This window comes from Coffea arabica, chromosome 4c (assembly GCF_036785885.1).
Source record: "Coffea arabica cultivar ET-39 chromosome 4c, Coffea Arabica ET-39 HiFi, whole genome shotgun sequence".
Taxonomy (NCBI): Eukaryota; Viridiplantae; Streptophyta; class Magnoliopsida; order Gentianales; family Rubiaceae; genus Coffea; species Coffea arabica.
Window position 1 is genome coordinate 13,252,299 of NC_092316.1, and position 15,529 is coordinate 13,267,827.

At 34.7% G+C, this 15,529-nt stretch overlaps 1 protein-coding gene across 4 annotated transcripts in view; it reads left to right on the plus strand.

Moving 5' to 3' along the window:
• Positions 1–15,529, plus strand: part of LOC140005296 (serine/threonine-protein kinase ATM-like) — a 47,982-nt gene that overhangs the window by 3,402 nt on the left and 29,051 nt on the right. For all 4 annotated transcript variants that reach the window (XR_011813088.1, XM_072046081.1, XM_072046078.1 and 1 more), the window contains exons 10-34: positions 380–478; positions 896–952; positions 1,171–1,255; positions 2,093–2,167; positions 3,901–3,942; positions 4,088–4,158; positions 5,600–5,648; positions 6,556–6,627; positions 7,365–7,484; positions 7,583–7,672; positions 7,758–7,945; positions 8,784–9,387; positions 9,500–9,571; positions 9,686–9,844; positions 10,665–10,790; positions 10,922–11,049; positions 11,628–11,784; positions 12,059–12,105; positions 12,181–12,244; positions 12,341–12,415; positions 12,520–12,639; positions 12,914–13,099; positions 14,660–14,781; positions 14,880–14,949; positions 15,044–15,171. Coding sequence is in view for 3 of the 4 variants with exons in the window: in XM_072046081.1 (XP_071902182.1) it covers positions 380–478; positions 896–952; positions 1,171–1,255; positions 2,093–2,167; positions 3,901–3,942; positions 4,088–4,158; positions 5,600–5,648; positions 6,556–6,627; positions 7,365–7,484; positions 7,583–7,672; positions 7,758–7,945; positions 8,784–9,387; positions 9,500–9,571; positions 9,686–9,844; positions 10,665–10,790; positions 10,922–11,049; positions 11,628–11,784; positions 12,059–12,105; positions 12,181–12,244; positions 12,341–12,415; positions 12,520–12,639; positions 12,914–13,099; positions 14,660–14,781; positions 14,880–14,949; positions 15,044–15,171 (3,006 nt within the window). In the remaining variant the exon portion in view is untranslated. The remainder of the gene's footprint in view (positions 1–379; positions 479–895; positions 953–1,170; positions 1,256–2,092; positions 2,168–3,900; positions 3,943–4,087; positions 4,159–5,599; positions 5,649–6,555; positions 6,628–7,364; positions 7,485–7,582; positions 7,673–7,757; positions 7,946–8,783; positions 9,388–9,499; positions 9,572–9,685; positions 9,845–10,664; positions 10,791–10,921; positions 11,050–11,627; positions 11,785–12,058; positions 12,106–12,180; positions 12,245–12,340; positions 12,416–12,519; positions 12,640–12,913; positions 13,100–14,659; positions 14,782–14,879; positions 14,950–15,043; positions 15,172–15,529) is intronic.

The window sequence follows — 15,529 nt, forward strand, 5'->3', positions numbered from 1 at the left end:
CTGGAGTTTGTCAAAATAGAACATGATGGGATGCTTTCTATTTTGTTTTCTTTAGTTGGTGGTCTGAAATCAAAATTTTTTTTTTTTATTTAGAAGCAAATATTTTTCTTAAAATTCATTTTTTGGGTCAAGATGACTTGGTGTCACTCTATGGTTCTTTCTGAAAGAAATTATCCTCATTAATAAAAGCAAGTCTAGGGTGCAGTGCTCTTTGTTGTCAGTTGATTACTGTTTTGGATCAGTGTGAGCCACTGTCTTCTTACAAATAGTGTTTTGGTTTTATTGTTTTTTGTGAGATGTGATTAACTTAATTATGCTTCAGTAATACTCGCATAGTCTTACTTTATTTTGTGGGTAATATTGACCGTTTGTTTGGCAGGCATGCTGCTTTCTGTTTTCTTATTCGTAATTACTCTAGTCGCATCAGAAAGGATCTTATCATCTATTGGTTTGAAAGCATATGTGCAAGCTTTGACAGGTAGATATTAGTCGGCATATGATACTATATGGTTTCTATTTTGCTAAGTACAGTTGTTCCTTTTTGAAGGTGAACAATTTCATATATCAGAAGGTATCATTTATTGCTTGGGATGGAAGTTGGGTGTGGGGATGCGTTTCTTAAGTCCATGCCATTTTTTTGTTGTTACTCAAATAATGTGCTCTGTTAATTGCTCTGATGTGTAAATGTGATACTCATTTGTCAAATATTTCTATTGCTTTATTGAAATGCTTTAATGGCTGACCTTCTAAACATACAGTTAATCACGTTGCATCGTCAATTTCTCATATTCTTTGATGTGGAGACATGTTCTCCTATCGTTACACAGTACACCTAGTTTGCGTAAATGCTTTTCTCAAATTCAGTGATAACATGGGATGCTACGTTTTCCAACAGAATCATAAATGATGCAAATGTGGAGCATACTTATGATGGCCTGCTGTGGACTTTGCGGTAAGTTACTTGCATCTAACATGAAGTGGAGTCATATTGGTGAAGATATTGTGCTGCCCTTACGTATCTTTTTTTCAACACTTTACAATAGTGTATGTGATTTTAAGTAGTTAACTTTTTTGAAAGTTTAAACTCAATACTCCTTAGTTGGTACAATGTGTCATTTGATTCTTACATTTCCCAATGATTTTTTCCCATGAACTTATGTGCATCTGTAGGAGTCTGCAGAGACTTTCTTCTTTGCTGCTTTTTCCTAGTTCAAGAGGGGACCTTTCACCAAAGTCATCTTTTTTCATGAACGAGGTAATTGGTGAATACTTGGTTTGATTTACAGCCAATAGCAATCATAGTTCTGATCATTGAGGAAATGTTTGATGATCTTAAGTTTTAGACCTCGTTTTGTATTTGTTCATCAAGTTAGCTGCACAGTATCAGCTGCTTTAGTGCTCCATGTATAAAATTTAAGCTACACCAAAAGGATTTTAGAAACCTTCTATGTTCTTTCTTGCAAGTTCATTGGTTCGAAAACTGTGTTCGACACTGGATTCTGCTGTGTACTGGCATATATCTTCCAATGACATGTGAACAGTAAACATGTTGGCTAATATAAGCAAATGATCGTTTAGTGTAGGTTTCGGGGGCCATTTACTTTATGTGATAATGGTGGCCGTGTTCTTTGACCTGGTGGTTAAATCTTTGGGTTGTAGTTTTTGAGTCTGTGGTGGCAGTGTTGGTGTTATTGACTCCAATTTTGGCTTTGCTGGTAGCAGTGTCCACCTCCCCAATGTTTCTGTTTGACTTAAGTGTAATTTCAAGAATTTTTTTGAGTGGTCTCTATATTATGCTACCCTGATGGGGGTTACTGTCATCAAAATTGCAATTCAAATTCGAGCTTATATAGAAGAACAACTACAGATATTTGTGTAGATAACGTTGGCATTGGTTTGGATGGAGGAAGAACTGCAAAATATTTTTAGAAGGCTTGTATTTTAAGAAACTGGCAACTTCTAATTTAGTCTCCTAAGCCTCTGATAATTGCTTCATTTGTATAGTGTAAATGCAGATTGTGCAACTATATCATATCTTCTTATTATCTGTTGTTTGATTTTATTGACTTCGCTGTTGGGGAAACTTCTGCAGTTTGGCAAATTTTGGCATACAATATGGAGCTGTACTGTTCGTGGTTTGCCAATATTCAGTAATATCACTTCAGTTGTAAGTTTTGGTCTACAGATGTCATCTTCTAAGCATACCTATTAGTGTCTATTCTACGATAGGTAATCTGTTGGCACATTACACTTATTTGGTAAAGATTGTTAAATGGATAACAATAGACAATGGCTACACGTCACTCATACCTGATTTAGATAAGTTGACACATTACACTTATTTGGTAAAGATTGTTAAATGGATAACAATATACAATGGCTACACAGGTCACTCATACTCCACTTGTACTCTTGAAATTTCATTTATCATATTGTATTTTGCAAATTATGACATCAATGAACTGTTAAGAGTTTTGGGGGAAAATTCTGTACTTAATTTTGGGTTGGTGAACGGTAAGGTGGGGAAGAAGAAGGGATTTAGGAGATCTGGAGGAAGAAGAACAAAACAACTGAACAAATGACTCAAATTTTTAGTAATCATCTTAATGAAGAATAACCTAGTAACAAGAGTACTTATAAGTGACAAACTTTCCTAGAAGATGGAAACCTATCATGAATTGAGATCCTATTTGCCATTCTAATACACAAGCAAAATACTTGTAAAATTTTTCTGGAACTTCCTATTACAATTGCAACTCCAATTAGTTTCCTAGTGTAATCAAATAACAAAATAAGAGTCAATGACACGTTTTTCAGAACTTCTTATGAGTAAACAAAAGACCAAAATACTCCTTTAAGATTTAAAATTCTATAATTTACTAAACTCAGACACTTAAGTATCTACTACTATAACACTTAAATAAAGAATCTTAATTGATGCAGTCCAACTTCCAAATTGGCTGTAATCTTTGCCAGATGTCTAATTGAAGCTGAAGAAAGACAATCTTTTAACTTAAAATCTTTTTGAGCTCTTTGTTGACTGCATCATCAACGTAATAGAGCTCTGAAATATCTAAAGAATATTGCCTTTTTCTGGCTTTTCTGTGTTTAGGCTATGTAGTGATTGATGAGTGAGAAAAGAGAAAGGCAGAGGGTTGTGGGTTGGGATGGGAATGAAGTTTCAAAAAGAATGGCATTTGGAAGACATTCGTTAAATGGAAGTTGTCATCTCTTTATTTAACAATTGTATTTTTATTAGCAAATAGCAGCTTCAATCTTGGTCTGGTTAGCATTTTTAATAAAAATTGTTAAGTTTAAGGGAGAATCTGCTTTCGATGTTTTTACGACTGAAACAAAAGATATTGCATGAACTTGATGATTCTACTTGTAACTGCTCCTAGGTTTTAATTTCCATTACCTTAATAATGGGTTGCGGTACATGTGTTCAGGGCAACTCATAAATTAGTCACAATTGATATTCATTTACAGATAACTCCTTGAGTAATTTAAATTAATAGGATGTTTGAGCTTCAAAAGGGATTTAGATAATAAATTATTGTTCGTGAGATATAGAATGTTTACGTATATAATATTTGATGGTCAGGATATTGATTCTTTTTTGAGAACCTTAATTATCTTCAGAATAAAGTAAAACGGCACTCGCTACCATTATTATGTAGCAATGTGCCATATCTGAAGTCCTCCCCCCCCCCCCCCCCCCCCCCCCCCTTCTTATTGGGAATTCTTCATGCACACACAGACTAGATCTCAACTTTTCAGGAAAGTTGCTACTCACTTGCTTATCTGTTGTCAGAACTTCTTGATGCTCAGATACTAGAAATATTTGGGTGCTGATTATGCTTCCTATTTATACACATTTACATTTTGCTTTATGTTCAGGCGGAAGCCGCTTTAGTGCTCCTTCGCAACATGATATTGAGCGTAAGTAGAATATTGTTATTTACTTAAGATCCTTTTCTATTAGGCATATCTGTTTTATCAATGCAAAACATGTCTTTAGAGGCATATCTGCTAGTGGCATCTATGCAATTCCCATATAATTTTTCTGATGACATCATGTTTCCAGGATAAGCTCATTACATTTTCTGTTCCTCGAGATATATGGGATCTCCGGTTATTCACTCATTTACCATCAGCGTAAGATTTGCTTGACTGTACACACTAACTGTATACACATAGTTTTTGTACTTCTGTACATTCAGCCTCTTTGAGTGTGGGTTCTTTGTGCAGTCTTCATAAAAACATAAAATGTTTGCTTACTGGTGCTCTTTGTACGGCATTGGATCATTTGAACATTGTCCATGAAAGAGAAGTGGCTCCTAGTCTTCCTGCTCTTTATGGTTTCAATTTTGGTATTTATTTAGGAAACTTTGTGACAAAATAATAGTTGTTCTATCTAATATTTGCATTTTAGGAAATTGTTTCCAACCTTCTCTTGCTGGTGCTGAAAGTTACCCAGCCCTTCAACTTTTGGCATAATTTTTTCTTTAGTTATGGTGGTGACATGCTCATAGGGCATACAGTCTCCAGTTAAAGATGTCATCCATGAAATAGAGTTTGTGATAGAAATTGGTGTTCTCTGAGCATTGGTTTCTTAAATACATTTGGTTTAGTGTCATAAGAGTGTCCAAGGGTTCTTTTATATGAATACCAATTCCAGAAATATGCCATAGTCATTTTGGCATTTGGAACTTTTATTGACTTTCAATAGGTTCCTATTGCAAACAATTCGTTACGAAGTCCTTTGACTTAGCATGCTTTTCTAGCGACATTCCCTATCTTGGAAAATAACAGTATGTGCTCATTTTGAGATAGTAATTGTGGTGACTAGATTTACCTTTCTATGCAAGCTCCTTTATATATCTTTACTGTCATATTGAATTTGCAGTTGCCTAAACCAGTAATATAGTGATTGCAATTTTGTTTCTCATGAGGATGAAACCCTTAACATTCATAAGAAACTGTTGATGTTTATCCTGGATGCTAATTACCATTTTTTTAGCAACAGTATGATGAAACAAGAAAAAGAAGTCTAGCAGCTTTTAATTGATTGGTTAAGCACAACATGGAAAAGTCTCTTCCTCTTTCTTCAATTAAAATAACTTCAGTATGAAAAGCCAATTAGTCCGATATTGTGCAGCATGGTGATTTTGGTGTTTTCTGCTGTTCCATTTTTAGCGTCTTTCCATCTCTTTATCGGGACACACATGAAAGGGTCTTGATGCCTCAGGCTCTTTATAAGTTAAAAGTCTTGTATATCTTCCTTCCTCTTTTTTGAAGATAAATTTATCCTCATAAATTCATTACTTGGCTTTCATATCCCACTGCGAATATCTTCCTCCTTTTGTTTCAATGTAAATAATTGCAAGTCCAATATTGTGTAGCATAGTGTACATGATTCTGGTGTTCTTTCTGTTAAAATAAGATTTATTCTTATCAATTCATTACTTGCCTTTTCATGTCCGACTGCATGGATCTAAGATCTATTAGGTTCACCTTTGGTGACTTTATTTTATTTTACTTTTGGTATCATGTAAAATGTAACAGCTCTCTGACTTTGGGTCGTGACTTCTTTCAGATCTGTTTTGTGCTTTGTGTCTTGCTACTTCTCTAGTAGAGCCTCTCAAGTAAGTGCTCAACTGGCTACTTCTCTTAGGCTTGTCTATGATAATATTTCTGGTACATTTATGCTGGAAAAACGATACTTGTGGTGATAATTTTCTTTCTGTTTTGTTACAAGTAATACTGGTTTTCAGCTTTCATAAAGACGGCTTTTCCACTAAGAAGTATTGGAGACATTTGGTGTTTTTCAGCTAACATATAAACTGCTATCTTAAGATTGTTTGGGGTATTAAGCTTGGTGCCTCGGTCACTAATTTTGTGTTTCTATTGCCATACAACTATTGTATAAGCTTCTTTGGTCAATCTAATTATCTAGTTGGTTCATTTTATAATGTTACTTGGCGGGTACGTTGTTGAGTCTTGCTAAGTGGAAAATTAGTTTTGTTGAGTGGAAGCAGCATACTGTGATATGCATCCAAAGATTTCATACATGTAGTTTTGTGCTAAAGGATTGCACAAACAGTACTTTTACATTGTGCCATAATTTTAATATGTATTTTGTCCAGAATCAGTGTTTTTTGGTTAAACAGTTTATATTTTAGAAACTATTCTCCTGTTTAAGCTAGGCTTAAGCGCATATGACGAAAAGTTCAGACTTCATCCTGTTTTTGTTGTTGCCAAGATCATAACATGAAGAGTTTGAATTATCCTGGAGAAGAGTTTAAAAGACAAGCTTAAGAGAGGAGTGCATATGCTTCATGTTGTTCAAATTATGGATTTGATGCTAATCTAATGCACAATAATTTGGGGCTGGATTAATAGAATAGTTTAGATGGCCAATGCATTTAATCTTCTCATTCTTTTTAGTACTTTCTCTCAATAAGCTGCATCGTTGAGATTGTTCTTCCACATTTTGCACTTGAACATAGGTGTTATTTTCATATGCAAGTCTGATACTTGTTATCTTGACAGGGTGATCTCCATGAGGCTTTGCATGTCAGACAGAATCTCTTAAAAGCTGTTTTAGCTCTTCTGAACTGGAAGGTGTGTTTATATGTGCTGATCTTTTAGATACTTGGCATTTTATAGGACAATGCATGTCCCTGTTGTATGTCCACTAGATTCTCCTGCATGTATTTTGTCAGCTTTACTTCTTCAGTTGTGCCCTTTGTGAGAACTGCTAAAATGTGAAAAGCTGTGATTTTGTTGAACTAACATAAAGCTGAAAAACTTTTGTACCCTGTGTGTTTTTTGTTAGGGTGGCAATAGTGGGACTTGAATTTGTTTTAATGTACATTAATAACTTTTTGTTATATAGTCTCTGAGTCAATAGCATGTTTTTTTTTTGTAGTGAAGAAAAAGAATTTGATGAGACTCAATGATTTAAAAATGATTGCTTAATATTCTATTTGTATGTGGATGTTATATTGTTCATACTTCTAGACGAGCCAAGTTGACTGTAAACTTGTATTAGCAAATTAATCTGTCATCAAGCTGTTTCTTAGGATAGAAATTAAAAATAACAATATGTATTGAAATTTATTTAGATACTTTTTAATATTGTTTCACGATTATGTTATGAGATATTAGAAGGTTACTGTTGTTTTAGGAACTTTAAATGGTAAATGAAGCAGCGATAATAGAATTAGAGTGCCAATATTATCACCCTTCTGTCATAGCAGCGTGAAAATGAATTAAACATTCATTTAGTTGGTAGGGAATTTAACTCCCAAAATGTTGCTCTAAAACTTGTTGATTGTTGCCTTTTTTGTTGTTTGCAGGAGTCCTCTATGTTAAATGACCAATTGGTGGTGATGTTGCCGCCAGCTGTTTATGCTCTTTGTGCTGGTTGTGCTCCTTTGTCACACTCTGTTCCTGAAGCTGGAATGAACTGGGTTATGGTATGTTTATCTTTTTATTCTTGTGTTTGTTATATATTTTTTTAATGTTTTATCTTTTTATGAATTTGGATAAGTGGTGAATTGCCACTGTTATTTAGGCAGAAGAACAGGAGCAAGAAAATGTGCATGAGTTTTGTGAACTCTCTGTGGAAGTCCTTGCAAGCATTAGTCATGAATCCACTCCTCAGGTGCTACAGTTGGTAGCTTTTGCTTCATTTCATGAAAGGTGCCTGTGTTATGTTGTCTGATTATCAGTTGATGTCATGAAATCAGGATTTTCTACCTGAATGCTGCCAAAATGTGCGTCTTCCAATGAAGTTAAGAGATTTGCTATGTCATGAAGTGGAAACTCGTACTCTTGAAGCTCTAAAGGAGATAGAGATTAAGAAGATGCTCCTTTCTGATATCTTCTTGACATGCGCTCTCTTATCTAATTTGATTTACTGCTCATGTTCAATGAGGTTTGTTAATCTACTATATGAAAATGCTCTCTCTCTCTCTCTCTCTCTCTCTATATTTATATATATATCTCGGCTTTTTGGTTTTGTGTTTTTGCTTATATTCCATACAAATTGGACGAAGTGTGGTGACATTCTTGCAACTTTTGAAACTAGACTTGTGTAATCACATTGGTGGTGTTCTTATTTGATTATTTCACACGGTTTTGTTTTCTGATTTTGGAAAATCAGTTTTTTTGGAGTCATCATTTACTTTTGTCCTAGATTTTAGATGTTTTAATAGTCAAAAAAAAGCTAAAATATATAATCTATTCAGGAGTAGCTTCTGATTATAATTTATTAACTTTTTGCATAACTCTAAATTTGTCCTTTTCTTTTAGTTTTTGAAGTGTCTTCTTCTGCTTTCAAATTTTTGCGTGGATTAGGTTTATTTTGTTATTAACGAGTGAATTTGACTTTTTCATGAAAATTGACTAGTCTATGCTTTCTATGTTGGATAATTAAGCAGAATTTACTTCTGATTCTGGTTAAAATGCAGGTTTTGTTCTTCTGAAGTATAAGGCATTCTTGATTCATTTTGAATTTACATGTTTTAGGGTTGCATTATTTATACCTTTTCTACAATTGTGCATGTATGCAGATTGTAGAATTGTACTCAAGTGGAAAAATCTGATTTGTCCTTTTCTTTCATTTGTTGAATTGTCTTTCTCAGCTTCCAAATTTTTTCATGGAATTAGGTGTAATTTGTTATTCACAAGTTAGTTTGACTTTTTGCATGAGAATTTAGTACTCTTATGTTTCGTATGTTAATTAAGTGTCTCAATCTTTTGTGCACTTTCAGGCATAGAGATGAGAAGTCCTATTTCTTAACCAAGCTGGGAGAGTACATGATAGGGTTGTTGGATCAGTCTGCTTCAATCTTAGAAAGAACTCATAACGATATCATATGTGGTTGTGCAGGCTCCAGTCCTGTTTTTAATAGCATGGATTCTATTGTTGCTTCGTTTAACAGTTTTGTTTCCTCTCCTTTTTTTAGCAAATGGAGAGATAAGAATGATATCGACGTTGTAATCTATACTGGGATTGTAGAATCTATTGAGAGACTTCTGAAGGGTTTAGCTAACCTATATGATGCGTGTTCTGACAATGGAAAAGATGTTTGTTCAGGAGTAGATCTTCCTGATGATTTTGATAATAAGATGTTACAGAATGATCCAGCCGATAATAGTAAAAGCATCATTGTGGATATGGAGTTGGACGTCAACAGTGATTCTAAAGACATGGATATTTTAAATTTGGATGGGAAAGTTACTCATGGGTTTGCTTTTTCATCTGAAAATCTGAAGATGGATGTTTTGTCTTTCATTTCCAGTTTTTTCTCAGTTTTGCCTTCTCTAACATGGGATACCTTGTTTGACCTTATTGAAAAGGACGGCAACCAAAGGGTATGTTATGTTTAACTTACAGTGTTTCTTTTAAGAGATTGTTATTGACATTGCAATACTGGTACCATCATTTTGGTACATAAATATGATATTGAACAGAATTTTCCATCAGGTGCTGGAAAATCTTGTTTCCTGTTTATGCCAGCATCCTCACTGGTCTTCCCATAGAAGAGTTTCTGAATTGGTACTGTAATGGATTGAGTCTTATTTTGGCAATTCTAGCTGCAGTTTTCTTTTTCTTTGAACTTTGAAGGCTGTACTTATTAATTTTCATCTTAATCAATTCTTTTCTCCACAGATTATGTCTCTGAATAATGTTGTAGATATGCAAGCAAACCTCAAACTCCAGTGCATTCGTACCCTTGATGCCATCTGCAGTTTGGTGCGCAACATCTTGTTGGCAAGAACTGCAAAGGATAAAAATGTCTCTTCATTATGGGATAGAATATCTGAAGAGGTATTTAGTGTTGACAAATGCTTGACTGAAACAGTTTGGGGTGTCTTACTGAGGATATAAGTCTGTCATTTGTATGCTTTTATTCTTGAGTTATGGTTCTTGATATGCATTTCTGTGCACGTGTATTGGACATTCATATGTACATAACTGTGAAAATGTGTCATAACAGGTATATCATCTACCAAAGCTCCAGTATGTTTTGAGTGCTTGTTTTGTACTTTTAAGACATGGTCAAAAGATAAAACACGAAAGAAACGGAAAAGTATAAATTCCATCTTCTTTCCACAAGTTCTCTAACATAATTAGGTTCTCTTAAATTTGTATTGAACAGTCAGAGGAGATGATGAGGAGAATAGTCTTGTCAAATTGAGTAGTGTAAATAAAAGTTGGTGTCATATGTGACCTTGAGAAAGGCATGTACTGATAAAATTTTAATGCTGAAAATAATAAGCAATCTCCTGGATGTATTCATTATCTTGGCTGCACTCACTGTTTTCACAAGTTCATCAATAGAAGTCGGCAGTGGAGGATAATTTTTGGGGCTAGTCTTTAGCAAGTCCAATGTTTGCATTTCAGGCATGTATCTACATTATTATTTGGTCTCTAGTTGTATTTGTGTTTTCCTAGTTTATAACTGCATCTGAAGCATTGAATTTTACTGGTGCAAGTTTCTGGTTGTTTCTATCATTTTTGTTGTGAATACGAGGCAAAACAGGGAGCTGTTTTGTTATTTTTAAGATTCTATTAAGAAGTCTGTGATTCTTTATCATTTGTAGAATGAGATGTTCCTGAATATCTGAATTTTCTCTTGAACTGACAGGAATTGATTTCTCTTGGAGATTTGATTAACAAAGTTGATGAGAAGAATCTAGTTGATTGGTGCGGGCGTACTAAGCTTATTGGTTGCATATGTGATTTTGTGTTGCTTAAACCTGAAATTGGTCAGGTGATTACTTCTTTTTCTTGTTTTGTTGAGAAAATTGAGTGTGGAATGACATTTTATGTATTATTCTCCTATAGCATTTGTTTGAGTTTCTTCTTGATCTTGATAAAGTGATTGTGTTGCATTTGTTTTAGTCCATGATTGAGAAGTTGCTTGGTATGCTTCGAGATTCTGATTACCGAGTTCGGTTCTGCCTGGCACAACGAATTGGCATATTATTCCAAACTTGGGACGGTCACAATGAACTCTTCCAAGATATATGGTAGGTTTTTCGAAGTTGCTTTGTAGCTTATTCTGTAAAAGCTTGTTTGGCTTGTTGACAGCTTTACAATGGTTCATGATGCATCCTTTCTGCTTCTAACTTCGTTTTAGTTTTTCTGTCATTCGCTGGCCTTCCTGGACTTTTTATAGCTAAAGTTGGAGACATGGTGGAATAGTATAACAGGGTCAGTTACAAAGATCATATGACTGTTGTCTGTATGTGTCTGTAGGCATTGTTAAGATATGATATTCTCTAAACAGTGCAGTTGGGAAGTTCTAGCCTTGTTTCTAGCTTGTTATGTATTCACCCAAGGAATACTTTCCTCTTTCTTATGTAGCTCTTACGTGTTAGCTTTTAAACAGATATGTTGATTGGCTACCATGTTTGTGATCTGTAGGCTGCTCTTTTGGTTTTGGGGCTCTAATTTTTAGCTTATAAATTGATGGATTTGGTTGTTTGTTATGGTTTATAACATTTTTCTTTTTTCATGTTAATTTGGTTTCCTGTCCTGTCCTGCCTTCGCCCACCCCAACAACTAGGATGACGTGTTTACATCACTCTTAAAATTTTTGTTACAGTTCCAATTTTGGTCCAAGGTTGGTGATTTTCTCAAAAGATAGAGTTGTTACAGCAAAGGAAGTTTTGGCTGCTGGTCCTCAGGCTGGATCCCTGTTGGAAACCACGATAATAACCCTCATGCATCTTGCAGTGGAGAGTGAGAAAATAGAGTTAGAGGTACTTTTCTTTTAGTATTTGCGTGTGGGGCTAGGTGGTCTGGTGTATCCGGTTTCTGTATCAGAGTAACCAAATATTGTTTTTGTATATCAGAGGAATTAAATGTTGTTTCTGTATACGCTGATGTGAAATAGAATACAAGGAACACCATCGAACCAACTTCAGTCTTGCCTCTATTTGAAGTCATGTAATTAACTGATAAAATAATTTGTGGATGTATTTTCCTGCTTGTCCTCCATTGTCACATTGCTTGATGTTGAAACTTCATATGCAGGCTGTTTTTATGATGTCTGTTGTTGCTGCAATTGATCCTTCTCAAAGGTAATAGGATCTTTGTGTGTTTTTCTTCTCTATCACCTGTTCCTTTATTTAGAATATTTCTAATTCTGTTTTCAGGGAATTGGTCACTGCTGTGCTTGATAATTTATCGAGAGAATTAAATTATACTAGCAGGGCAAAGGTGATAAAAAAAGGTTTTACTTGATTCCATTTCATATTCATTGTGAGTAGATAGCTTGTACCTTTTACTGATAGCTTGATTTTATGGAATTTACAGTATATGGAGGAGCTGATCGGGCCACTTCTTTTTTGGTGGGTTGCTTGTGGTGTAAGTTTAGTGGCACTTGTGGAGGTAATGCATCATTTCATGTTTTGGTGTAGAGTTATGACCTGCTCATAATTGTTCAATGTATAAAAATAATTTAATCTAATTCTGGTAAAATGTTGATCTTGTAGATAAGGGACCTGTTTGTCTCGAGTGTGGAACCTTGTAATTTCATCCTGTACTGTTGCCAATGGCTTCTTCCAGCTCTGCTCCTGAATGAGGACTTCTCCAATTTGAATTGGGTTGCTAAGGTAGGAAAATTTGTATTGCATATCTTTTATATCAAAGGTGAATCTGATTATTGTTAGCAAACTCATCTCTTAGTTTGCTGTTGAGCAAAATTACATTTTTCCTGCCTTGGTATATGTCTGCCTTGATTTTGACAGAATAAACTTTCAATTTGCACTAAAAAGTCTTTGAGGTGCTATGAGTATTTTCAGTATTAAGGGAGTACCGTTTTGAGTTTGTAATCCTCATGTTAACTTATATTTTAGCTGACAGATACAAGCACTTATTTCTTTTCAGATTGCCTGTCAGCCCCTAGCAACTTTGGTCAAGATTCACTTTGTGCATGTGTTTTCAGTTTGTATGGCACTGCATTGTAGTAAAAAGACTGGATGGAAAAAGGGATCAGCTGTGCTGGAAAGTTTGATTTTGAGGATTGCTGAGATATCTGAGAATGAGAGAGACAAGCTCATCAAAAGGCACATGGTATTATTCCTTTTGTTGGGATTCTTTTTGTAGTGTTGTCTGTAGTTCTTCAATTCCTCATGATTGATTTTCTAGCAATTGTGAATCCCATAAAAATTATTACTTGGATCAAATCAATCTCTTTTGAATCTCCATAGGTGCGGTTCCCTCTGCACTAGACAGAAACTGATCTCTCCTGATCTGAATCTTTTTCAACCAGTTTTTGCTATTCTTATCAAAATCACATGGGATTTGGTTCCTTTGCTTTTACTTGAGTATTAATCTGATCTGTGTTGGCCTAATATACCAACGAAATGTCATTTATGCCAGTAGTTAATTTAATTAACACCTACAAGAAAATTGTGCACCTTCAATAAAGCTATAACTATTTCCAAGTGATATTGAGTTGCTTTGTTCTTTTATCAAAAATAGTGCTTTTGGATTGTGATGGAAAGAGGTTTCCTACACCAGAGTATTTGTTGGATATTTTCATTGGGAATATGAAGCTTTTTTTTTCAAAAACTAATTATGACCGATTGTTGGTATTCATCGTTATCTCTTATTATAGATAGGGCCTTGTTTTTGTTTTTTCGACTATAGGGATTGCTTCTACCAAGGGGAGATAACTTTATGTTCTGATAGCTCTTTTTTTAATGTTTCCAATAGTTTGACTGAGTAAACATTAATTTTTTGTCACTTATCGCATTTTGCAATTTTTCATCTTTGTTTGGACTGAGATAATTTTACATTTTTTTAACAATGGAAGTGTATTTGCCCTTTTGCATTGTATGAAACTACCTCTCTACCTCATATATATCTCAATGCCTTTAGTTGTCCTTTTGTTGTTTGAAAAGCTACCTCATGAAGCTTTGATTTATATGCAAATATGTAGTGCCTAACAGCTTCTAGAAAGGAGTCTCCTTCTCAGCTTTTGTGCAAGGCCATGAAGTTCATCCCCATAAAATTTTTATTATGTTTTCTTTGATTTCTACTTCTGTTTTTCGGTTTTGATTGACTTATGCCCTAATCAGTTGCTGTAACAAAGTATATAGCATGTAAGATCTGTTATATGCCCTACTCAAATTGATGACGCTATATCAACCAAGTGAAGAACTTTTATCTTCATTTCTTTTCCCACTCTTCCCCAACACATTTTGGCATCTCTTTTTCCGTCCTAATTTTTTCACTTCTGTTCTGTCTTTATTTCTTTCTTTCTTCCTATGGAAGATAATGAAAGGGTTCTTGACACTGATTCTTTCATCAAGTGATGCTGTAGATTAGACATAACTGAAAACTCTGGACAAATCATATTATACGATTCTGATTGGTGGGGTGTGCCCTTTGCCTTTTGTCTAGGTCTGAGATCGCAAGAGACCTTGTTCCCCTATGGCTTGCGCTATATTTCTTTCTTTTTACCTTTTCCATCATTACTCCTTTTTGATTTGTCTGTCATGTGCTAGTGTTATTTAATAATCTCTACTGAGTGCTTCTGCAATAGCAGTTTCTTGCCATCCTAATGAATTTGGTGGCGTTAACATGAAAACATATTCTGACTTTTCAATGCCATCATTGTGCATGCAGGTTTCTATTGTCAACCATCTTTTTTCTCTTGCTGCTGCTTCTGCAGACCCTGCACCTCCTCTCTTTTCCAGAGATACGATTGTGCATGCCATTGAAACTGTTGTTGATGGATTCTTGGAGATGTTTGGCACCTCACCTTGACTCAGTTCTTTAGTTATTTCTTCATTTCTTCTTTCTCTTTTTACAAGTCTGAAGTATGTATTACTGTTATTTGCTTCAGGGAGGATCGTTCTAGAAGTGCTGGCCTGGTTGACAAAATTAATATTTTCCGACCTGATAGAGTATTTTCTGTAAGACTGCTGACTTTTGGTCTATTAGCTCAAAGAATAACTTATAGTACATGATTAATCATATGTAACTACTTTTGAACTTACTAATATGCAGTTTATAGTTGAGATGCATTACAAAGTTACTGCAGCAGCTCATCAAAGGCACAAATGTCATAGATTAGGTGGCATTGAGGTGCTAGTTAATGTACTTGGCCACAGAGCTGGTGTTTCAAGTAGTTTCATGTATGTTCTTATAACAATGCTGTAGTTCAATTTGCATGTCCCAGTATGTCCTACATGATTAATATATCTAAAACAATCTGTAAATCACATGCTGTATCTCTGTTTCACATGACCATTTTGTATTGTTTTGAGGTCATTTTTGCTATTTTAAAGAACTTTGAAAGGTCTAGCCTTTTAATGTTTTGGGTGAATTTGTAAATGTTGATTCTTTTAACATGTTTTTTATGCCTTCTCTCTCTCTCTCTCTGTTTTTTTTAAGATTTTTTTGGTTATCAATCCTGATTTTTGGGTAATGAGAAGAAAAAAGTTTGTAATCTCTTATACACTGTCTATGTCTAGCACTTATTTTGTAGAGCCT